Raw genomic sequence first — 25,836 nt, forward strand, 5'->3', positions numbered from 1 at the left:
CCCAGCCGCGAGGCACCATAGGAGCTCTAAGAGCGTTTTTCACTATTATATTGACCCCTAGTTAATTTTTGGGTCGAGTTTGTTTTATTTGCTGTGTCACCTTACGTTTTTATCTGGAGTGTTTTTTACCACATTTGGAGTGTTTTCTAAAGTCTGCATCACCGATCGGGGGTTTTTATGGATTTATTCTTGGAAGCTGTATGGGAAGATTGATGTTGATTTGTTTTATGAAGTTGAAGTCTAATAAAAGGAAAAACCTTTTTACACTATGAGGAGCTTCTACCTTCTTTCTTCCATGCGGAACGCTTACCTATATCCATAAGGAGACCGTCCACCCACCTATCGATATACAGGAGCAGCAGACAAAGCGATTTCGATTCCTTTTGGCGTATGCCATTGGAATCCACACCTTCCGGTAAGTGTGCTACCTTACCCCTGGGCACAGAGTGAGAACCCAAGGATCACCGGCACGCAGCACTTTCATCCCCACACCGGCAGTGTTTTGAGCACGTTTTTTGCACAATTTTTTGTATTCACTTTATGGACTTGATTGAATTGGACATTTATATATTTATTATATTTATTTTTTGAGTGTTATATTTTACTATATTTATTATTCAGCACGTTGCACTTTAAGAGGAATCACGATATTTCACAGTAATATATTATTTATTTATCCCACCAAGTTACTATATGAGCATTGGTTATAAAATTGCACAGGCACTTTTCATTTATATTCATGCTGCCACAGAAAATTATTAGGGTAGCGCGGTCATTTACACATCCACCATTTACCTATGAGATCACTACTTTGGTAGTGTTCTTGAATACTTGCTGCTTCCCAAAATACCATAAATAAATACCTAGGCGCGAGTATACCACCGTTTTTCACAACATTAATGCAACTTTAACGTAGCTTTGATGCAACTTTGGATGGGTGCGACTTGGATGCAATTTTTTGTCCCTCTGTAAAGTCGGACCCACTGTTGCATGTAAAACATTCAGGTACCACTTTCATGCAACTTTTGAGGGTTAACATTGAAGTCTTTGGCCCTCAAGTTGCATGAAAGTCAGACTAAAGTAGTGCATGAACTACTTTGAAGTTGCTGCGACTTTAAGTCATACATATACGATTAGCTATCATTGGAAAACATGGGGTACAACTTGTCAAGTGACATTAATGTCCAAAGTTGCATGACAAGTCACACAAGTGTGAATGCGGTAAGTGTTTACTCGTGTAAGTCACAAGTCAAGATTTATCACTAATGCTTTTACTACTCAGAAAACTCTCTTTACATACTTTTACTTTGCCACCAGGGCCTGAGTTTACCTAACTCGATGGCTAATCTTTACCAGCTGCCACACCCTTGTCTAGTGAGAGTGCCTTTATTTGCCACCAAAGCTGTCTAACTTCACAGCTGAATGACTTATGAGGGCATTAGTCATAAAGTCGGGCAAGCCTAGTGAACAAAGTGAAACAAAATCAGAGAGTGGCACAAAAGAGTCTTTTCTGCTTAAAGTGGAGTTCCACCCTATTTTTATACTTACCTCCATCTTCTCGCTCCGGGTCACCTGAAAAAGAAATGGATAATCGCATATTTTTTTTTTTTTTACTTACCTCGTAGCGAAGAAAATATACTTACCTTACTTCCTTCTTCCTCCTTCCTCGGCCGCGGCCCGTCGTCACTTCCTTGCTCTGCAATGATTCCTGGGAGCTGGACGCCATAGCTCCCAGGAATCATTGCGCCTGCACCGGCCCCGACGTCAGTTCCGGGTTGCGCGCGTCATCCCCTTCTAAACAGCTTCTGGGCATGCCCAGAAGCTGTGGAGGGATGACGCGCGCGACCCGGAACTGACGTCGGGGCCGGCGCAGAGCATCGTGGGACCAAAGAAGGCGGAAGAAGACGCCGAAGAGGACGCGCTGGCTTCAAGCTGCCCACATCTGAGATGGCAGCGCTGGACAAGACGTTTGCAAGGTAAGTATTTGTCCTAACAGGTAAGTGCAACCCGGGACAGATCAGAGGCTAGCCATTGTGGAATGCACTAGCCCTGACTGTCCCGGGGGTATTAAAAAAAAAAAAAATCCAGGGTGGAACTCCGCTTTAATAAAGGTAATTTTGTGCAATAATAGTGTTGCGCAATAAATATCTGTAAAATATAAAGTGGTGGCAAAAAGAAAAATATAAATGTATATAACTGGTGTATAAAATATAATCATATAAATAGTACTCAAATAGGTGCATAAAATGCTATAAAAACATAAGACACAATAATTTCTCAATAAAATCAGTGTTGACAGCCAAAAAAGTGCAATGTGCAAACAAATGTCTGAGAAAACTTCAATGTGCTAATCTCTGTGATGAAGCATAAATATATAGATGTATATCAGATCAAAAATTATCAAGTGAACAGTAAAAATACATATAGAAATAAAAAAAAAAAAAATGTAATTATAGTCTTTGTGAAATAGTGCAAACAACCAAAAAGTCCTTCATAAGTGCTCAGGCCACCTGAGGGTGGCAGGTGCTTCCCCAGGAGAGTGAGTGACCAGAGTGACACAGATCACATAACAACTGTGCACCCCCTTGTGAGTGGGTGCTCACCTTAGATATGATACAATCAGGCGAATGCGAGGGATCTTTTAGAGGTGACCCATCCGGGTGATATCACTCCAGCAGCTCAAGTTAGGTCAATCAAACGCAATATCAGCGTGATATATAAAGAGAAAAGCTTTCAATAGTGCTTATAACTTTTTAAAAGGCTTTATTCAAATAAAGAAGTGATCTATTACACTCACATATAGCGGTGCATCCATGCACCTTTAGAATGCCATATAATACCAGCCGATCATCAAGCAGGTACCATGGTGGTGTAGTGGGAGACGCCGCGGCTGTATGTGTCCTCATACGCTAGCACAGCCCGACAGTCTCACTGACAGTGAAGCGCTCCGTCCGTCCTTGCCCCTCCCCTACGCGTGACGACACAGGGGACCACGTGTCTTCATTGTAGTGCAAAAGGCACCAGGCTGAGACTCACTACTTTTAAAAGTGTAATAGATCTGGTCAGACCAACCCCTATTCCATTATTTGTGGTACAGGTCTATGTGAGGACACTTGTGTTAAGGGTTATGGCTGTTACTCAGCTCTGCTATTACAGAGCACTGGAGTGTGAGAGCTGGAGGCAGCATTTTCACTGAGAAAATTGCATTTAGAGGTAGATTATACTCTGCATGATCAGGTCAGTCTGCCTACTAAAAGTTTTTTTGTCCCATATTCGTAGCTCAGGCATGCCACCCAAACCCAGTCTAGACAGTTGCCCTGGGTTTATGTTACATTCACAATTCTTAACCAAAGTTTCAAATAAGGCTTTATAATACACTGCTACAACAAAGGTCAAAATCAGTCTCTGAGGTGCAGATCATATTGGCAAATAGACATTGGCCCCCTAAATGATGAGGAGTGGTCTGACATTCTTTATAATGTAGAACAGGTATCCCTTTCTGTATCTCGGAGACTTACTCAATTGTTCGTTTTATATCGAACATATTATACTCCCAGAAACGTTTTAAGTGGCACAAGAGGGAAACACCTCTATGTCCACTATGTGAAAGGGATGTTGGGACGCTGAAGCAAATGATGTGGAGATGTCCTAAGTTGGTTAGATACTGGACCTGTGTATTGGACACTATTAATAATGTGTTTAGAGTTAATATTCCTATGGAACCCAAGATATGTGTATATACTCCTCAGATTTGTATGGGGATCCTTCGACTGCTACTTACTGTATAGCGTGAAATGGATCTCCACGGCTCCCCCAACCCACTCTCTATGGGTAAAAACTGTAATTGAAGAATTACAAAGAGAACATATTGTTTATCAATATAGGGGGTGTCCAGATAGATTGACAAAACTGTGGTGCAATTGGTTGGACACATCAGGATTATTTTCGGTACAATTAGTTAATGACAGGTTGTGAGGACAGAGCACATAAAGGTTTTTTTTTTTTTTTATGTGTGGTAGACAATATTGTAGGTAGTACACTAGTAGTGTCCTACACTATTCTCTCCTGACCCCCCTGTTCTATTCTCTCCTGACCCCCCTATACTGTTCTCTTCTGGCCCCCCTATACTGTTCTCTCCTGACCCCTCTATACTGTTCTCTTCTGGCACCCCTGTACTGATATCCATATCAGATAGGGGGGCAGGAGAGAAAAGTATAGTATTGGGGGGGCAGGAGAGAAAAGTATAGTGGGGGGGGGGGGCAGGAGGAAACTGGAGGGAACAATGCTGGCATCTGTATTGGTGTACCGTGAACCTAATGCAGAGTAGCTCAGGAAAGCTGCTGGATCGCTATTATATCTTGTGTGCCAATTCTCGTCCCTCCCTCGTGATGTCACACCCACACACAGGCTCCTGGGAGGAATGGGAGGGAAGGGCTGCCCGCAACAGGTGCAGGACAATGATGTTAGTTTTCCTCTGCATCCTGTCGGATGTTTGGGGATGTGATCTGCCATTCATCTGCTTGTGATGAATGGCAAATCGTGGCGGAACCCCTGGAGACCCTAGGTTTCCGCGGAACCCCGGTTGAGAAACACTGATCTAGGCTGTCTTCAGCAGTATAATGCATTTAGTTACTATAGTAAAACCACAGAAAATGTTAAAGCACATAAACTATTTTAATTCTGTTTAGCCACTTTTGTAATTCACACTTGTCTCCCACTGTGCCTAGTCAGCAAGGTAACAATATTGTTTCCTATTTCAACTTTGTAGTGCCCTGGGTGACCTGTCTGATTATTGGATCATGACAATCATCAGATGGCTTATTTATTGTTCACTGATAAGACCGCAGGCAGGAGAGAGTCCTAACCGAATTGCAAATCTTCTAGCTTGTCAAACATTTCAATTGTATGTATTTCAATTGTGCATGTAGCTATTTACCTGGCGTTTCAGCGCCATCATTTAATGTTTAAGTGTTTTACTGCCTGTAGCCATTAATAGTTTAGTGTGCGGTATGCATCAGTTATTCCACCAGGAATAACCTTACATTCCATCTGTGAAAAGCAGCTCTGTTATAAAGACCACAATGGTTTTGTGGTGTGTTTGTTAGATAGAAGCGGTTTCTATTCTTAACATCAGTTAGTAGCATAGATATAGGTCTATAGGATGCAGGATCAAGAGGATCTTTATTTTAATTGGGAATCTTAGTGCCCAAAAGTGCTTCAGAGATAAATGGTGGGAGTGTGGAATTTGCATATATTCTTTGTCTAAAGCATGGGTGTCAAACCTTTTGGCTTCTCTGGGCCACATTTAGTGTAGAGAAATTTTCTGGGCTGCATATAAAATATATACTATAGTTAGGGTATATAAGTAATAAAACGCCCGCCGTGCCCCCCCCTCCCTCCCCACACCAATTTAACACAGCTAGAGGATGATCAAATTAAATGGAATCAGTATACAGAGGTTTACTTCTTCTGAGAGATATTAAAGGAACACTCTAACCACCATGACCACGTCATTGATTTGAAGTGGTCATGGTGGTAGGAGTCAGAAACACTGCACATGCTGGGATATTTACAGGTATGTGCTGGGGGCTAGTTGCACCCCTGGCACATATGACTTAGGCAGCCAGGAAACGTCATGTCCTTATTCATACATGTATAAACAAGGACATGACATATTAGGACAAAACACAACTAGTTATTAAAAAACATATTGCAACAATTTACACACGCTAATGCACATACCTTTTCTACTTATTTTGCAGACTGCTGGCGGTTACTGCTAGTGGGTACTGCTGTTGCGGCTACAGCTGGCGGTTACTGCTGGCGGGCACTGCTGGCAGTTACTGCTGGTAGGTAATGCTGGCGATTACTGCTGGTAGGTAGTGCTGGCGGTTACTGCTGCTGGGTACTGCTATTGGGTAGTGCTTGCAGTTACTGCTGGCAGGTAGTGCTGACGGTTACTGCTAGTGTTGTTGGGTAATGCTGGCGGGTAGTGTTGGTGGGTAATGCTGGTGGTTACTGCTGGCGGGTAATGCTGGTGGGTAATGCTGGCACTGCTGGTGGGTAATGCTGGTCATACGGGTACTGCTGGTCATGATGTTAGGTACTGCTGGAGGAAACAGCGGCTGCAGTAGAGAGTAGAGCTGCTGCTTCCTGTATGGCTCCTGCATTTAATATCACTCCGCCTGTGACAGAGCCGGAACTATACAGGAAGAATCGGCTCTGTCACTGACTGCAGACATCCTAAGTCTTCCGCGGCAGCCTGGAAATCACACGGCACTTGCGGGTGTCCGTGAGTCGCCGGCGGTGGGCTGCATTGCCTGCGGTTCCGAGCCCCAGGTTGGACATGTCTGGTCTAAAGCCATGAGGCAAGGGGCAAGCTTGGTGTAGGTTGCATAGAACTCAATTCGTAAAGTATTATCAAGGGTACATAAAAAAAAAAAAAGCATGGTATACTTACCTGCTCTGTGCAGCAATTTGCACAAAGCAGCCCTAATTCTCCTCTTCTCGGGTCCACCACCGGCACTCCTGGCTCCTTCTCCCTGCTGAGTGTCCCTATAGCAAGCAACTTGCTATGGGGTCACTTGTGAGGGCTCGCTCCCAAGCCCCGCTCTATGTGTCCATAAGACACACAGAGTAGGGCTTGGCACTGCGTCCTGATCCCTCCTCACTAACTGTGATTGACAGCAGCAGCAGCCAGTGGCTCCTCAAGCTGTCTCTGAGCCAATAAGGAGGGAGAAATCTGGGAGAGCCTTAGATCTTGTGCACATCGATGGATCGAGATCCGGCTCAGGTAAGTATTAGGGGGGCTTAGGGGGAAGCTGCATACTAAAGGTTTTTTACCTTCATGCATTATATGCCTTTATAACCACTTAAGCCATCGGTGCAGGAGCTTTAGGGGGTTTCTATATCTATAAATGTGTTTTGTTCTACAAATTACTTATGTATACTGCAGGTGATGTGTGGAAACCGATCTGGATTGGACTAAGTTGCAGTGTTGTGCTGACCAGCCAATCTGATTTGTTATTATTATTAGTAGTAGTATTCGTGTTATTATTCAGGATTTTTTAGTTCCTGAAATTTGCACAGTGCTTTACAAAAATAAAGGCAGACAGTACAGTTACAATAAAATTAACTACAGAAGGAATCAGAGGGTCCTGCTTGTTAGAGCTTACACTCTATTATGTCTTTTTCCTTTTTTTATTATTTTATTGAATTAAAAAGAAAAGACTACTGTCTCCTTAAGGTACAAGCCTGACACACCAGAAAGATAAGGTTGTGTCCCATCAGGAGAGAACCCAGGCTAATACTAACAAGGTGTGACGGGCTGGTGGCCCTGAGTGGAGCTACTTCACCATTCAGGAAGGATGATCATGGTGTAAGTCATTGACGCATGGTAGGCATCTGTTCTCTGTATTATAGCACCTGGCAAAAGGAAGTTTTCAAGCACCAACCTTTTGTTTGCAGCTTTAAGATGCCATGTGCCAGACTGCCAAGGAAGCTAATACTGGTAGATAGTGTGTCACAATGAACCACCACCCTCCACCTTGCCCACAGTCATGCCCACCAGTTACTGTGGCACTACAGCACACTTTGGGTGGTAAACTTTATTTAACCCACAGAAGTCTGTCCCTACCATGAAAGGGTCACATGGTTATGTTTTCCCCAAGGTAAAAGGTTATCGGTTCTCTTCTGTATACCATAGCACACAAACATCCATGACCCCTACCATGTTGGTAGCAGAGTATTTGGTCTTCTGCACTGGGCACATGCTTTGGAAGGGGGGCTTTAAAAAAATGCTCCAATTTAAAAGTATCATCTGATGAACAAAAAGGGATTGTGAAGGATTGGGGTAAGGTTTTATTGTTCCATCCATTATAAAAGTAATATACCACCCATGCCCTGTTGAACTGGTGAAGGGGTCTGGGACCCCTTAACTGTTTTCCTTAATCAAATTGAACGCTGGGATTGCTAACCGTCACATTTGCTTGGCTGTAAATGATAGGAGGGTTTAATTCCACTTTAAGGTTGTCAGCAGATCAGCCTCTACAATCTCGGCAGTTCCTAAAAAATTACCAAAAACAGAGAGCAACTGAGCATATGCAGAGCATTTTAAATAGTATAGACACTTTTTTTTAAAAGTTTTACATAGGGTAGACCTGCAAAAAAAGGGCCAGCCTGAAGTATTCTAGCAGGAATTAATTTGCTAACTAAAGTTCCTCTTTTAATACAAATAGAGGAAAAGCAAAAAGGTGGTGATGCACCTTTAGGATGTGTTCATAACAGTCTGGGCTGGCAAAAAGTGGGTTGATTGATGCTGGCCATATTTCAACCTAGAAGAGGACTGGCAGCAGCATAGACTTTCCACTGGGCACAGTACCAGAGACAAGGTGAGTATTAAAACGAAAGCTTATTTAAAGAAAGAAAATAAATAAATAAATCTGGAGCTCTGCTTTAAGTGGGCAAAAGTACAAGAACCCTTTCATAGCAGGCAGTTGTGCAGTTTAAATTTTTAAATAAATGTGCATGACCTTATGTAACCTGACACCTATTTTTACTCTGGCTGGAGTTCTTTTATAAAGGGTAACTTCACTTTTGTTGGGATAAAAATAGCAAATAAAGATAAAATAATATAGCCTACACAGTTGCGACACAAGTCTTATTGTAAAGGAATGTTAAAAATGACTGTGATGGAACCATCCCAGCACCCAGCTTTGGTGCTTTCATCAGTATAACACTTCCTCCAGTATGAACATAGATATCAGATATTATAGCATACATGACTAGCTGACAAATAGCTTGTATGAGATCTGGAACTCAAACACTTTATTGAACAAGAATACAGGCTTTTTGTATACTGCACACTCAGGTGAGGCTGATCTCATTTTCTTTTTTTTTTTTATTTTTATTGGGTTTTATAAGAGAAACAAACCACAGTGTACAAACAAATTGGCATTAAGATAGAAAGAAAAATGGTATTACATCTAACAAGGGTCAAGCAACAATATGAGAACATTTTATCGGGCAATTTCTTTGGTGGACAAATAAAACTGAACACATTCCACAAAGTATCATTGAAATAATAATCACAAACGTAACCAGAAAGAATGACAAGACAATAGAACTAAAGCAGTATGCACCCTAGTGGACAAGGCGAGGGGACAGCTAACATTTGTCATTTGTCATGCGTGTATTCCTGCCAGGGTTTCCAAAATTGGCACAACTTGTTTACAGAACCTTCCTTAAGGGCCATAATATGTTCATATTTGTAAACTTCTTTAATTAACCTGGTAACTTCAGTAATGTCAGGGACCTCAACAGATTTCCATTTTCTCAACAAGACCGCTCTGGCCGCAAACAGATTTTGCATGGTGATAGACGGAGCAGTGAATCGTTTCACTGCCTATGCTCAGAACAGCAAGAGCAGGGTTTTTCTTGAGTAGGTTTCCCGTAACCTTTGCTATCAATCTGAAAACGGCATTCCAAAACCCTCTGATGTGTAGGCACGACCATGTCATGTGGAGAAGCATGCCCACTTGGGCACCACATCTCCAACATTGGCTGGAATTGTTTTTAGAAAATTTTGCAATCAGATGAGGCTGATCTAATCTTCATATGAAAAGGCAACTGTATAGTGAAATATAATTAACGCTATAAACATTAAGTTAATTAAACAACAAGCCATCTGGACAATCGGGGATCTCATTCCGAGTCAGACTTGCCGGCATCGAGCTCACAAAGTACAATACACATTATTACAAGTGTAAACGCAACCCCCAGTAGTTTGCTAGCAGAAAAGAGGTGTGTTAATTAGCACAATTAACAATGGGTGAAAGGCAGTTGGCTTAAACTGATGAGATTAACATCTGCTATGAGTTTTACAGTGTAAAATGGGATTAAATCTTTATATATTTCTTGAGGGATATGGTTGATAAATATTACTGTCCCATTTCAAGTAATCCAGCATCCATTAAGTTGTTACACATCATTTTCTCAGTCACTCTGTGCCCCTAATAGACACAGGGTGACTTACACATAAGAGGGACATGGGGAGCTGAAACAGGAGTTTCCCGACCTCTCTAAGGTAAGCTAAGTTCCACAAACCTCCTGGCCAAATTACCTTTGCTTCTCAATCTGCAGCTCTGTAATTTTATTTTTTTCCCAGAAGTCTGCACCAAGATGCAAATTAGATTTCAGGCATCCCCTGCAACAAAAATGTTATTTTTGGTGAGATACTACCAATAGGAACATGTCTAAAGAGATGCAGGCCCAGCAGCTTTCCTCATTAGAGCTCTGCAGGTCCCACAGCTGGTTTATAATTAACCGGTTGCCGACTGCGCACAGTATATTTACTGCGGCAGTGTCAAGGCTTACCTTTGTTGGGAGTCATTCAGGCAGAGATTTATGCTCACCCTTGCAAACAAACACAGACCAGGGTGACCAGGTAAGAAGCCACCTGGCCTGTGAGTTTGTGCACGGGGGCTGTTCAGGATAACCAGGTCCAAATACAGGCAAGGACTAGAGCAGGAGAACCGTCAGGTGAAGCCAGGGGTCAGATGCCGGAAACAAACAGGAATCCAGGAACTCAAACAACAGGAACCGAACCAGGAAACCAGAATCAATGAACTGACACTGCCCTTAGGGAGGGGCAGTGTCTTATACCTTGTTAATTAGGTATCAAATACAGCTGGAGAGTTACTGACAGGTCTGAGCCTCTGGTGAAATCCAGCCCCCTAGTGCTGCAGGCAATACAGGAATAAACAGGAGTTCTCCAAAGTCCTGAAGTGGCTCAGAGGCTAGTTTGCAGACTGGGAAGCCAGAAGGACACAGGTTCAATACCTCTGAAAGGCACCAGTGCGGTGGCCACGCCTAGCTGTCTGGCGGGTACGACTAGAACCCTGACAGGCAGTCAGCCCCAGCCAGGCAGAGTGACGTAGGTCTACGTCGCTAGTCTGTCACCGGGTTTTGAGCCAATAGCGGGTGGGCGCGTGCCTGCCTCGGCTCGTTCACAGAGGAGTCCGGGCGTGTGACCGGCCGACCCGATGTCCGCCGGTCACACTACGATCGTCTGTAGAGCGGGAGAAAGGCGGACGGCTTATGTAAACAAGCCGCCTGTCATTCTCCCCTGTGTAAAAATGGGGATCAGACGGTTCTACTATGTAGAAACATTGATCTCTGTTTTTACAATAGGAGACCTGTCCCACTACAGTTAGAATCACGCCCCTAGGACACACTTAACCCCTCCCTCTCCAATACAGTTAACCCCTTCCCTGCCAGTGTCATTTTTACAGTAACAGTGCATATTTATAGCACTGATTACTGCAGTAATGTCACTGGTACCCCCAAAAGTGTCAAAAATGTCAGTCAAGGGTCTGATCTGTCTGCCGCAATGTCGCAGTATCGCAAAAAAAAATCGCAGATCGCCGCTATTACTTTTTACTTTTGCGCGAACCAATCAAAATATGCTTTTTGCGATTTTTTTTACCAAACATATGTAGCATAAATCAAATTGGCCGAAAATGTTAAAAAATTTTGATTTTTACATTTTTTTTGGGGGGGAATTTCATATAAAAAAAAGTGAAAAATATTGTTATTTTTGCAAAATTTACTCTCTTTTTTTGTTTATAGCGCATGATCAAAAAATCGCACAGGTGATCAAATACCACCAAAAGAAAGCTCTGTTTGTGGGAAAAAAAGAACGTGAAATTTGTTTAGGTACAGCGTCGCACAACCGCGCAATTGTCCGTTAAAGTCACGCAGTAAAAAATCGCAAAAAACCCCCTGGTGGTGGTTAAAAAGCCACTCCCATTAGACTCACTTTTGCACATGGATACAGACAAACACACAGGGATTTCTTCAGAATATCAAAAAGTAGGAATATGCAACAAAGTTTGTTTAAATCCCTGCAATGTACATAGATCACCCAAGGAATGTTTTTTTTTTTCCAACAAAAGCGGAGTTATGCGTTAGATATAGCGTCATACTTTTTTAAGGTTCTGTTTTAAAAAGGCATTAAGGTCTTTTTTTTTTTTATTCTGCTCCTGTCATTAATTCTCAGCAAGAAACTTCAAAAATGACAAGGTGTCTTTCTGTGTGTTTGTTACAGATGCCTCAGGAACAGTATGCTCAGAGGAGCACGCTCTCCAGCAGCGAGGGACCCCATGTCTACAAGGTGGGGATATATGGCTGGAGGAAGCGATGCCTGTACTTCTTCGTTCTGCTCCTCATGATACTTATCCTGGTGAACCTCGCCATGACCATCTGGATACTCAAAGTCATGAACTTTACTGTTGTAAGTAACCATGGTAACCAGACTGTAGAGCAAGAGTTGGCAGTGAGCGTTTTAAGGAGGGGGGTAGAGGGCTTTTTTTTTACCTCCAAAAAAAATATAGATATATATTCCTTTGTGCTTGTCTGTTGTATAAAGCTGCATGATTTATTGTTTTTATCCTCAATCTATTATCTCAGACTTAATTCTTCATATAAATCAGGGTCTATTGTTTTTTTTTTTTTTTTTTTTTTTTTTTTAATATTGATGGTACGTGGGTTGTAATTAACATAAAAAGGCTTCAGATCTGCATGCACAGTTCTCTTCCTAAGTTGCTGTGAGCTCTATCATGCAAAACTGCTCCGACACGCACGTTTTCTTCAGCTGTTGTTGTATTTATAAAGAACCTCCTTTCCCCCTTATTGCTTACAATATTTTCATGGCTGTCAGCAAAGTTTTGTTAGAGTGGACCCTTTTTTAACCTTTTCAGCCTCTGAAGATTTGCCCCCCTTTACTACCAAGCCATTTTTTGCAATAGGGCACTGCGTTACCTTAACTGACAATTGCACAGTTGTGCGACACTGTACCCAAATAAAATCAATGTTTTTTTCCCCACAAATAGAGCTTTCTTTAGGTGGTATTTGATCACTTCTGTGTTTTTTGCACTAAAAACAAACAAAATTCCGACAATTTTGAAAAAAAATATATATATATTTTTTACTTTATGCTTTAAAGAATACCCAATAAAAAAAAAATTAAAAAAATCAGTTTTAGGCCAATTTGTGTTCTGGTACATATTGTTGGTAAAAAAAATCCCAATAATCGTATATTGATGGATTGCGCAAAAGTTATAGCATCTATAAACTATAGAATGTGTTGAATTTTTATTTTATAAATGTATTTGTTTATTTTACTAGTAATGGCGGCGATATGTTTTAAATTTTAATGGGACTGCGATATTGTGGTGGACAAATCTGACACTAATTGACACTTTTTTTGGGCACCAGTGACACTAATGCAGTGATCGGTGCTAAAAAAAACCTGCACTGTCACTGTACTAATGACACTGGCAGGGAAAGGGTTAACATCAAGGGCGATCAAAGGATTAATTGTGCTCCTAGGGAGTACTTTCTAACTGTGTGGGAGTTGCTTTGACTGGGGGAAGACAGAGATCCATGTTCCTGCTTAGTCTCCATCTTCTCCTACCACAAAACGGTGGTGTGCCTTTTTTACAGTATAAAGTGGGATTAAGACCTGTTCTGCCGCTCCTAAAAACGATCGGTGTGTCCCGGCAGCCATCGCGTTTGTCAGACCCACTGATTGGCTCCTGCTGGGACCAATCACAGCGGGAGGGGGTCACCGGCTCCCCAGACCCAGTGCACGAAATCACGTACAGGTACGTGATTTTGCGCAGGAGGGCGGCCCTGTAGCATTATATCTGGGCGGGGCGGTCCATACCAGGTTAAACATTAAAGTGTTTTCTCTATTCCATGGATTTTTGGTTCCATAAATATGATGAGAGAGGAATTCTCCCAAAAGTGAGGTGAAATCTCCTTTTGGACAGAACAGATTTCCCCATTGGTTGGGCACCATGTAATTTGAAATAAATACAGTACATACATACACTAAAAACATATACATGCAGTGCTTTTCTTAGCAAACACCAAAGTGCACATAAAGTCTATTTCCCTTTGGAAAATAAAGTCCTTGATTGGGTGAGCAGAGCTTGGGAAACAATTGCTGCTTGGCAGTGGCGGCTGGTGCTCAAAATTTTTGGGGGGGGGGCGCAAACAGAAAAAATCGAATAGGCATTGCTTTGCGGCAAAAAACACGGCAAAAAATTGCATGACTTTGAGGTCACAAAAGTGTGAAAGGGGCCTTCAGTAATCAAAGTATAGTGTGCCCCCTTTCAATGCAGAGTTACCACAGCATGCCACCATCAATGCAGAGTTACCACAGCATGCCACCATTAATGCAGAGTTACTACAGCGTGCCCCCATCAATGCAGAGTTACCACAGCATGCCATCATCAATGCAGAGTTACCACAGCATGCCACCATCAATGCAGAGTTACCACAGCATGCCACCATTAATGCAAAGTTACTACAGCGTGCCCCCATCAATGCAGAGTTACCACAGCATGCATGCCACCATCAATGCAGAGTTACTACAGCGTGCCCCCATCAATGCAGAGTTACCACAGCATGCCACCATCAATGCAGTGACCAGCGTGCATGCCCCCTTCAATGCAGTGTGGGCCCCCCCTCAGACCAGTGCACTTACCTGGAGCAGCCCTGCGGCTTCTCCTCACTCGGCAACGTCTTCTGTCCCGGCGGGCGGCTTCTCCTCACTCGGCAACGGCTTCTGTCTTCTGTCCCGGCGGGCGGCTTCTCCTCACTCGGCGACGGCTTCGGCGGGCGGCTTCTTCCCACTCCGGCGTTGCATCTTCTCGAGTCCTCCTCCCGCTCCCGCCTCCTCCTCGGCCAATGGCATGGGGTTTGCCATGCGGCCAATCAGGAAGCCGGTATTAGACCGGCTTTCTGATTGGCCAGGAGTAGGATCGGTGTGACAATAGTGAATTTTCATTCGCTATTGTCACACAATGGGTGGGCTCTGGGCGCACTGCTCTGGGGGACCACCCTTTGCATCACCCTATTAGAGCCTCTGGCTCTAATCAGGTGATACTGATAATATCACCTGATTAGAAATGAATAATTAGAAATGATAATGAAATTATTTGCAGGCATAGGGCTCCGCTACTTTCACACCTATATGTGTGTATGTGTACATATACATATATGTGTGTGTGTGTATATACCCCTATACAGAAGTTCAGATGTTATGCCTGCCTCCAAAGACACCCAAAAAATGCCCCAAAAAACGCCTGCAACAAAAACGCCCAGGTGTGTGGTTGCAGGCGTTTTTTTGGGACATTTTTTGGGCGTCTTTAGAGGCAGGCATAACATCTGAACTTCTGTATAGGGGTATATATACACACACACATATATGTATATATACACATACACACATATAGGTGTGATAGGAGCGGAGCCCTATGCCTGCAAATAATTTAATTAGCGCAGGCATAGGGTTCCGCTACTTTCACACCTATATGTGTGTATGTGTATATATACATATATGTGTGTGTGTATATATACCCCTCTACAGAAGTTCAGATGTTATGCCTGCCTCCAAAGACGCCCAGAAAATGCCCAAAAAAACGCCTGCAACAAAAACGCCCAGGTGTGTTGTTGCAGGCATTTTTTTGGGCATTTTTTAGGCGTCTTTGGAGGCTGGCATAACATCTGAACTTCTGTATAGGGGTATATATACACACACACATATATGTATTTATATACATACACACATATAGGTGTGATCGGAGCAGAGCCCTATGCCTGCAAATAATTTCATTAGCGCAGGCATAGGGTTCTGCTACTTTCACACCTATATGTGTGTGTGTGTATATATACCCCTACACAGAAGTTCAGATGTCATGCCTGCCTCCAAAGACATCCACAAAAAAGCCCAATAAACGCCTGCAACAAAAACGGCCAGGTGTGAAAATAGCGGAGCCATATCCCTGCTCTACTGCAATTCTAAGACAAACAATCTTTTTTTTCTGGTTCTGGATATGCTACAGAGCTGAAACTTCACAGGTACACTTTTTAGACCCACCAGACACTAAATCCAAAGAAATTTAATTTTTTTTTCAATAATTTTTTCAATAATTGGCTCTCTATCAAAAAACGACAATTTTTAAGAACTTTTTTTGTGTGATTAATAGTCCCTGGGGCATGACCCAGAACCCTAGGCACTTTTTTAGGGGCATTTATTGGGTTTTAGGGCTTCAAAATGGTGTTTTTTGATTAATGAAGTTCGAGTCCCATTGATTTCAATGGGGTTCTGGAATCCGGACCCGAACTTTCGGGAAGTTCGGGTGTTCTGGTCGAACTGAACTTTTTCAAAAGTTCGATCATCCCTAATTTTTACCTCTACATACATGTTCTATACTTTGTGGGTATCAAAAAGTCTCTTTTTTCCCCATTCTCCCCCTTTTGTGGGTTTCAATACAATCAGTAAGTGTATTCTCTCTTCTTTTACTAAGTTCCTGTTGTGTACAAGTGACCCTTGTGGCAGGGGTCACTTTAAAGTGCATACTAGGCGAAGTAACAGGTCCATTTTACAGTGTCAAACGCTTTTATTCAACCCCCGACCCCCCCAAGAATCCCAATTTGAATTACGTTTTTTCCTGAACCTAAACTTTGAAGTTGCATTTTTTTCATTCTTTGCTCAGTTTGTATCGCCCAGGTTTGTGACAGGTCTACTTTGTCTTGTCATTAAAAAGTTGCTTTTTCAATTTTCTGGTTCTTTATGGAAAACAGCAGGAACTGAAATCTTACCGTCGGAGGAAGAAGAGGAGAGGTTATCGTAGGCCACGGGCTTCATGGAGGATAGACGGGATTTTATTTTAGCGCAGAAATCTCACTTGGAAAGTAACTGTCATGTAGAAACAGCAGGAAGCCCAGTTGGAAAGTCAGTAGGGGCTGCAGGAGGCGCAGTTATAGAAGAGATGTGCAGCAGGAGGTTGAGCAGGGTTACAATATAGAAGGAGGCTACAGTATTTTACACAGAATAAGTTAAATAGGGAAGGTGGGGAGTAATTTCTCACCATGAACTTTTTTTACTGTATAGAGATTTTCTGTTTATAACAAGTACGTACGTTTTAGTTATATATACAGGTATAGCATCTGTTATAGCTTCAAATCTTCGTAAAAGTTTGAATACCTTACCGTGTCTTCTATAAGGCAATGTGAGAATTTCATCTTGTGTGGCATCGTAGGAGCACAATGAGAAAAGGTGCTCCCATTAACAATACAAAATGATCACTTTTCAACTAGCCAGTACCAAAGCCTAACACAACAGTTTCAAATGTTTAGGGTAAAAACAGAGACTTTTTGTTGCATAAATTTGCAATACATGTGAAGCACAATGTGGTCTCTAACACCAATCTGGGCTTACTTAACCACGGCTCTGTGGAACCCCAGGGTTTCTTCAGAGATTGCTAGAGATTCTTTGATAGGTTCTCGAAGACCTAAAAATTATTTCCATAGTAAAAAGGTTGAGAAAGGCTACTCTAAATTTTCTGAGTTCCCAACTTGAGACATAAATAATGTAATACAGCAATGCTTAAATATCCCTTGGAGGTAGTTCTATACTCTGTAAGGCCCATCAGCAGGCAATAATAAAATCCCCAACATCTTCTCCACCATTTACTGGTGATTGACTAAAAAGCCCCTTTGCACTTATCTGACTCTGCTGTCATGTGTCCCTGACTGGTGATTTTAGTGCTGCCATCCACACCAGCCACCCCTCATCATCATAAAATGTGTCCCCTGTGGTTGTCCCAGGAGGGGCACGGTTAAAGATACAATTGTACATTATACTAAGGTGAGCCATAACAGGTCTACAGAAAGGCATTCCTTCCTGCCATGGGCCCACACCTTCATGAATCCATACTTTTACATCTTTAATGTGAAACTTCACTCTCCCAATCAACATGGATTATTTTTATTACTCATACTGCTAGCATTAGTACATAGATAAAATAGAAGTCAGCGAGCCAATCACAAAAGCAGGAAATGTTTCTGAGGGGCATTTTGTACACATTCTATGTACAGAATGCCTCCAGGTGGCCATATTGCATTGCATTTTACAGAAAATTACCGAGCTGCAGATTAAAAAGGAAAGATAATTTTAAATAACATTCAATAACAATATGATTTCTGTCGCAATTGTATACATTATATATATATATATATATATATATATATATATATATATATATAATTTTTTTTATTTGCTTTTTTTCCCATGAAAGTGGAGCTACCCTTGAAATACAAATTCATGGTTTCCAAGAAATAACCCTAGCCTTTACATTCAGGTGTGCCCCTTCTCCCCCCCCTCCCCCCCCCCAAAAAAAAAAAAATTAAAAGTCAGCAGCTACAAATACTGTAGCTGCTAAATTTTACTGATAGGGCACTTACCTGTCCAGGCATCCAGCGCTGTTGTCACCCGAGCCTTGAATCGCCTCTCAGGTGATGGTGCCACCATCTTGCTTAAGGGAAACTGACAGTAAAGCCTTGCGGCTTAACAGCCGGTTTACTACTGTGCATGCGTGAATCGCCCTGCACTCTGTGAATGGGCCGGCCGTGGGGGTAAGGAGGAGGAGGGACAAATTTCTATGTCAGTTCCCCCACGGCGAACTGAGCCAGAAGTGGGAGCGGGTAATTGTCAAAACCAGGTACCCTCCCCCCCCCCCCCCCAAAAGGTGCTTAATATGGCAATGAGGGTGGGGGGAAGGGATAGACAAGCGGAGCTTTCAATTTTGGGTGGAGCCCAGTTTTAATGTCCCTGCACACAAGGCTGGTGCCATAAGTGGAGATAAGTACAGATCTACAGGGGATGGGGGGCGGGATTATTACAGATACGGGAACATGTATTAAGGCCGGTCCACACTGGTGCGATGTGGGAAACCCTGCAAATCCAATGTAGGTTTCCACATCGCACCTGAATCACCGGCGGTTCACACTGCCCTCTGCGAACCGCTGCAGGTGTCAAAACAGCCCCAGATTGGTTCACAGATTGCAGTGCGAACTGTGAATGCTAAAAGGAATTGCAAATGCAATCTGATTCTGATGCGGATAAAAAAAAGGGTCCTGCATGAGTTTGGTCCGAATGCGATGCTGAATTTGCTTCGCACAGACATTGCATGTGATCTGCACAGCAATGTGGTGCGAATCACATTTGACGTCTGGCATTGCACTAGTGTGAACTGGCCCTTAGGGCACTTTCACACGGCTTTCCGATCAGGTCCGCCTGTCAGTTTTTCAGGCGGACCTGATCGAATGCTCCATACACCCCTGTGGAGCAGCGGATATCAGCGGTGACATGTCCGCTGCCACCCGCTGCCATCTGATCCTGTCGAAATCCTATGAAATCCAAACGGATGGAAACCTATTTTCCATCCGTCTGGAGGATCAGATCAGATGAAAAGGAAGAGGCGGTCCGTTTTAATCTGATCTCCCATAGAGGAGAGCGGGGATCTGACAGGTCTGTCTATGCAAAGTAATCTGTCACCCGCCTGCTCAGCGGGGATCAGCGGATCGATTCCCGCTGAGCAAAACAGTCCGCGGGGCAGACAGCCTGTGTGAAAGGACCCTAAAAGTGCAGTAGCAAACAATCAGATCTCTTCCCAGGAGTGTGCTCTGTAAATCTCAGGACTAAGTAAACAGAAATAAAAATTCTTTGGCAGGTAAAGCAGCTCCCATAAACTGTATGTATTTCATTTATGTATATAAATGTTTTCCTGGAGTTCAGCTTTAACTCATGGAACCCTAACCAAAGCGAGTTTTTATTTTTAGATGGCTGCCCTATAATAGATGGCAATGAACTGGAAAGATGTGAAAAGTGAAGATTTTCTAAATCTCTAAGCCCAAGTATAGGATTACCATTAAAAGATCTATGAAGCATACACTTCTAATCTTTCAGAAAATCAGAAGCCCGGGGGGGTCAGTTCACATTGCTGTCTCCAGCGGGGGGGGAGATTTGGAGAGTGATATTTCAAGTGGTTACACCTACAATGTATTAGAGGATTGTATGTCTGCAGTAATAAGTTAAACCATAGTGGAGAGGAACCTGAAGGAAATAAAGGTGATGCTTCAAAACTCTTCCCCAGGGACATGGAAACGTGCGTTAAGGAATGAGATTCGGGGAAGGATTTTGTGCAAATATCATCATTTTCCCGGTAAGCTAAGTGTCTCAGAAGGGAGCACGCCTAGTTTTATAATTAAAGGCTTTGTGCAGGGATGTACTGAGAACAAAATGGCTTTGTTTCTCTTAGCATGCTGTCCTATAAGGAGGACAGTTCAATGCTGGCTTTTTTATTACTGGGTTATTTTGCTGGTTTAGAACCCAGTATTTCTCCTTCTTAGATAACAGTGGCAAAACTGGATGCCAGGTTTTTGTGTTTAATGCCGTGATATGTCTTTAAATCAAATGAAATGCGTTCCAATCAGTGACATGCATATGTATGCGTGTGTATAAACAAACTTTTCTTTTTAGTTTTGGCTACAGTAAAGAAGGGTTAAATCCCCTGTCAGTTTATTTTTACCTGTCTATGTCCTGTTGGTAAGACTTCCCATTTCTTCCTGTTGCAGAGATGCAACTGGGAATGAGATGACATCTCTACAAGGTGAGGGTAAAATCCCTTGCTAGACAGTCACTACTGAAACATTTGCAATCATCCCTTCTTAGACAATTGTCCTGAAAAAGGTGACCCCACCATAGTGTGACAACTATTAAATATTGTCTTCCTATCATGTTTCGTCTCAGTGATAATGGCCACCAGAAGACCACCAGACAGTGTAGCTACTCAGCGGCGACAGAGCAATAAAAATGTGTCAGGTGTTATAAACCTTCCTTATTCCAAAACAAGCCAAAAGATTTGTTTATACATACACTATATTACCAAAATATATACATTGTATATATAATCATATATAAGTATTGGGACGCCTGCCTTTACAAGCACATAAAATTTAATGGCATCCCAGCCTTAGTCCGTAGGGTTCAATATAGAGTTGGCCCATTCTTTGCCGCTATAATAGCTTCAACTCTTCTGGGAAGGCTGTCCACAAGGTTTAGGAGTGTCTATGGGAATGTTTGACCATTCTTGCAGAAGCGCATTTGTGAGGTCAGGCACTGATGTTGGACAAGAAGACCTGGTTTGCAGTCTGCGTTCTAATTCACCCTAAAGGGTTGAGGTCCAAATCATTTTGTGGAGGGGGATTATGGTGTGGGGTTGTTTGTCAGGGACTGGGCTTGGCCTTGGCAAAATACCTAAAAATTGCCAAATATTCTTTACAAACCAGTGAGTGGATCAAGCCTGCCTTTAAGTTACACAAATCCACAGATTTTTAATGTGAATTATTACAACCATCTAGCCGCCAGCATCCTAAGACTCAATGATGTCATGGGTAAATGTCATCACCTGAACAGCATCCTTGTTTGCCTCTCCCCTGCTCCTCTCCATCAGAACTGGGGTCACATTAGCTGTGGAAGGGAGATAAAATGAGGGAGAAGAGAAACACTGGAATACTAGTGTGTATCATTGTGCAAAGGTGTGTTTGTTTTGGTAGATTAAATCACCTTTAGTCCCCGTTCACACTGGGGCGACCTGTGAGGCGACCTGGTCGCCTCACAGGTCGCCGTAGGTCGCCTTCCATAGGGAAGCTGCGGACCCGTTCTAATAGGAGCGACACAAGTCGCTCCGACTTAGAAAAAGGGTCCGGAGCTTCTTTGGGGCGACCCGGAGCGACCGTCATAGACTTCAATGTTATGAAGTCCGCGCCGGCCTCTCCGAGGTCGCGGCGCGCTGCTCACACCGCGACCTCAGAGGTCGCCCCTGGAAGTCGGATCGCCCCAGTGTGAACGGGGCCTCAATGTTGTGTGTACTACTTGTGCAGATGTTGCTCCATTATGTAAAACTATTAGTTTCGTTTTTTTACATTTTAGAATGGGGTGTCTCGAGATTGTGCATAATGTGAAAGGGTGCCTAACTGAAGAAAGGTTGATAAACATTTCTCTAAAGGCAGGTCTTCCCTCACTTCACTGGGCAACCTATCTAGGCCTAACACTCCTAATACCCCCACCTACATCTTATAATCTTTATAACCCATCTGCTCAATAGTCTTGTCAAAATGTACCCCCCCTCTCATAAAATCCTAGCTTGCTGCTGTCCACTACATACACTATATTACCAAAAGTATTAAGATCCCTGCCTTTACACACACATGAACTTGAATGGCATCCCAGTCCTAGTTGGTAGGGTTCGATATTAAGTAGGCCCACCCTTTGCAGCTATAACAGCTTTAACTCTTCTGGGAAGGCTTTCCACAAGGTTTAGAAGTGTGTCTATTTGAATGTTTGACCATTGTTCCAGAAACGCATTTGTGAGGTCAGGCACTGATATTGGATGAGAAGGCCTGGCTCGCAGTCTCTGCTCTAATTCATTCCAAAGGTGTTCTATTTGGTTGAAGTCAGGCCAGTCAAGGTGCTCCATCCAAAACTTGTGCACTGGTCTAAATCATTTGGTAGAGGGGTTATTATGGTGTGGGATTGTTTTTCAGGGGGTGGGCTTGGCCCCTTAGTTCCAGTGAAGGGAACTCTTAAGGCGTCAGCATACCAAGAAATTTTGGACAATTTCATGCTCCCAACTTTGTGAGAACAGTTTGGGGTTGGCACTTCCTGTTCAAACATGACTGCGCAACAATGCACAAAGCAAGCTCCATAAAGACATGGATGAGTGAGCTTGGGGTGGAGAAACTTGATTGGCCTGCACAGAGTCCTGACCTCAACCTGATAGAACACCTTTGGAAAGAATTAGAGCGCAGATTGCAAGTCAGGCCTTCTCTCCAAAATCAGTGCCTGACCTCACAAATGCCCTCCTGAAAGAATGGTCAAACATTCCCATAGACACACTCCTAAACCTTGTGAACAGCCTTCCTAGAAGAGTTGAAGGTGTTATTCCTGCAAAGGGTAGGCCAATTCAATATTGAATGCTACAGACCAAGACTGGGATGCCATTAAAGTTCATGTGCGTGTAAAGGTAGGCGTCCCAATACTTTTGGTAATATAGTGTACACTTAAAAACCTGATTTAAATCACATAATCACATAAATACATAAAATGCATAGTCAATTAAAAAAAAAAAAAGTAAAATAGAGCAATGTCAATGTTCCTTATTCTGTTATAGCAGTTGTTCAGTGATCTTAAATACGACTGCACAATGCAATAGGCAAAAGAGTTTGACCATTCTTTCCGGTGAACTCTGTAATGTAACAGACTTAGTCAGATAATCCTCAGCACTATGGGTTTTTGTGAGGATAATTGTGATAAGAGATGTGCCCATTACTCAGCTATGCCACCACACCACAGAGAGCTGGAGTGGGACACCCAGGAAGTGCATTTTCACCAACCGAAAAAAGTATTTTTACTAGGCATTTCCAAGTGTAAGTCGACAAATCGTAACCTAGGACAGTGTAGGACTATAAACAAAGAAAAAAAAAAGTGAGATTAATGTTAGGGGCTTTAAAATGTGTACTCACTGAAATTGAATTATTCAATCTTTTTTTTTTTCTTTTTTTTTACAAATCTCTACATAGGACCTAACGGAGAGGCAGTGGTGGAGAAAGAGTGACTGAGTGACTTTAGTCTCCAATGAGGATGCTTGGTAGTTGTATAAAGTGTGATTGTACATTTGTCCCAGCTTTGGAGAACATGAACATTAGGCAACCAGACAACATTTGTAACATTATGTTGTTCATAACTTTTAGTTGTCATAGAAGAAAAAGGGAGACCCTCACCTAGCCAACCTCCAAATTGAGTATAAAGAGAGAAGAAACTAGAACTCTAGATTCTCTTAGAAAATGGTGGATTTTGTAAGCACAGCATAAGGCAATTTTTTTAAAAAATATATCAATCTTTATTACAAAATTTCATTAAAATTAAACACATATAAAATCATAGCAGCACCCTCTACATTGAACAGGTCAACACTACCCAATCCCAAGCATTGAGATACAAATCCATCTGAATTATAGATGGAAGTTCATTAATCAATGCTGGTGTATGTGGTGTCAGCATGGATATCACAGATCGACTTCGCAGTTCCTCCTGCACCCTGGCTCCAGGCCAATGCCTACACATTGGTATGCATAAAGGTGGCCTTCAAAAAGGTTGTTGTGTGCACAATGCTTGCTGGTCCGTGTACTCCTTCTCCTGAGTCCATTTACTCTTTTACCTCTTTACCAATTCTTATCCGGCTAGGCATGGTAAAGTCATGCTACAGTATGTCCAAGCGTTTTTGTCTGTGAATTGGGAGAAGTGGGAATCTGGATTCAGCTGGATTTGTATCTCCATGCTTGGGATTGGGTATTCTTGCCCTGTTCAATGTAGAGGGCGCTGCTTTGATTTTATATGTGTTTAATTGTAATTACATTTTGTAATAAAGATTGATATATTTTCTCATAAATTGCCTCATGTTATGCCTACAAAGTCCACCATTTTCTCTGAGAATCTAGAGTTCTAGTTTCTCCTCTCTTTATAGTTGTCAAAGAACTGACAAGCTGTCCATGATTTGCCATTTCTTTTGTCCCTGATCATCTCAGGGCCATGTGGCAAGGGGATAATCCTGCCTCAGATGTTGTTTTCTACTGAAGCAAATGTATTATTTCCCCTTGTAGTCCATCAGTTGGCTTGCAGCCATGGACAATGAAGAAAACATTGCCTCTATACAGAATCTTTCTATTGCAGTGAAAGACAAAGATTACACATGAAATAGCAGGAGGCACCAAGAAGTCAGGCCTGGGGGAAGGAAATTTAGGTCCTGCCTGAGCTTTTCAGCTTCAGTGCAAGTAAGTACGGTAAGTTAAATCCCTCCTGAAGCAAGAACATTTAGAGGATTACTGATCCATCTCACTAGAGGGGGGCAATGAAATTGCACCAACTGCTGGCAAATAGCAATATCCTAACTCTATGGGTCTATAAGTGTAGTAAAGTCATGTAGATGCTGAAATGGAAGTGTACTCTTAATGAGTAACCTGTGGATGTCATCGGCGCTAGCTGTCAAACATTTTCCTGACTGAGAAAAGCAGTCGAAAGTAATGGTCCTGTAGTGTCAAAGACCTTATACCACAGACATTTTAATATGGTTCAATGTTTAAGAGCCACATCTTGTACCTGTCTTTGTTTCAAGCCATTCTATGTTGTTCTGACAGCTTGGAGTGCTTAATAGGCATAATAAACTTCCACTGAGGACCAGGTTTTAAAGCCTCTGTTTATGAGACATAACATACAGCCTACTTTATTTCCCAGATTTTACCAGAAGGAAAAGCAGTATATTTCAGTAAGGGAACAGTTGGTCTTCTGTGCAGAAGATACTAGTCTAGGAGAGGTGAGTATGCATTGGGTTCAATGTAAGTAAGGGAGGGGAAGGTTTTGCTAAGGTTACAAGAAAGGCTACTTTGTGAGAGCCTTTCTTGGGGGCATCACTATGTGTGCTAAATGCTCTGTGGTAATACCTTTCGCCTCCGACCTTCTAGTCAAGTGTCAGGTAGAATAAGGCTCTGAAGAAGAGGCTAAGCCTCGAAATGTGTAAGCCTTTACAGCTTCAAGGGACAGCACCCTTGGATCTCGATGCTGAAGACTGCATACCATATTTGATGTGCTTTTAACAATAACTCGTTTGTGAATATTTTTATACCGTTATTTTAAATAAACCTTTTTTAGAGGATAATGCACTAGGCCGGTATGCCCTTGTGTTTGTTTTATTATTTTTAGAATAAGTAATCTAACTCCAGATATCACATAGAACACCTGCTGGTGAAAAACAGTATTGTGACACCATACATAATAAAAGGTCTAGGATAGGGGTGCTCAACCTTTTGAAGAGTGAGGGCCACTTAAGAGATTTAGTTACTGGTCGAGGGCCACAATAAATTATGGAG

The 25,836-nt window shown here is 42.5% G+C and overlaps 1 protein-coding gene across 5 annotated transcripts in view; it reads left to right on the forward strand.

Moving 5' to 3' along the window:
• SGCD (sarcoglycan delta) overlaps window positions 1–25,836 on the forward strand; it is a gene marked incomplete at its 5' end in the record, with an annotated part of 1,184,416 nt that overhangs the window by 848,256 nt on the left and 310,324 nt on the right. For 4 of the 5 annotated variants that reach the window (XM_082254622.1, XM_082254623.1, XM_082254621.1 and 1 more), the window contains one exon: window positions 12,107–12,292. In XM_082254622.1, coding sequence (XP_082110748.1) covers window positions 12,107–12,292 — 186 coding nt within the window. Of the gene's footprint in view, window positions 1–12,073; window positions 12,293–25,836 lie in introns of those variants that run through there. The other variant, XM_082254619.1, reaches the window with a different exon arrangement.

This window comes from Pelophylax lessonae (assembly GCF_965119305.1).
Source record: "Pelophylax lessonae genome assembly, chromosome: 4".
NCBI classification, from domain to species: Eukaryota; Metazoa; Chordata; class Amphibia; order Anura; family Ranidae; genus Pelophylax; species Pelophylax lessonae.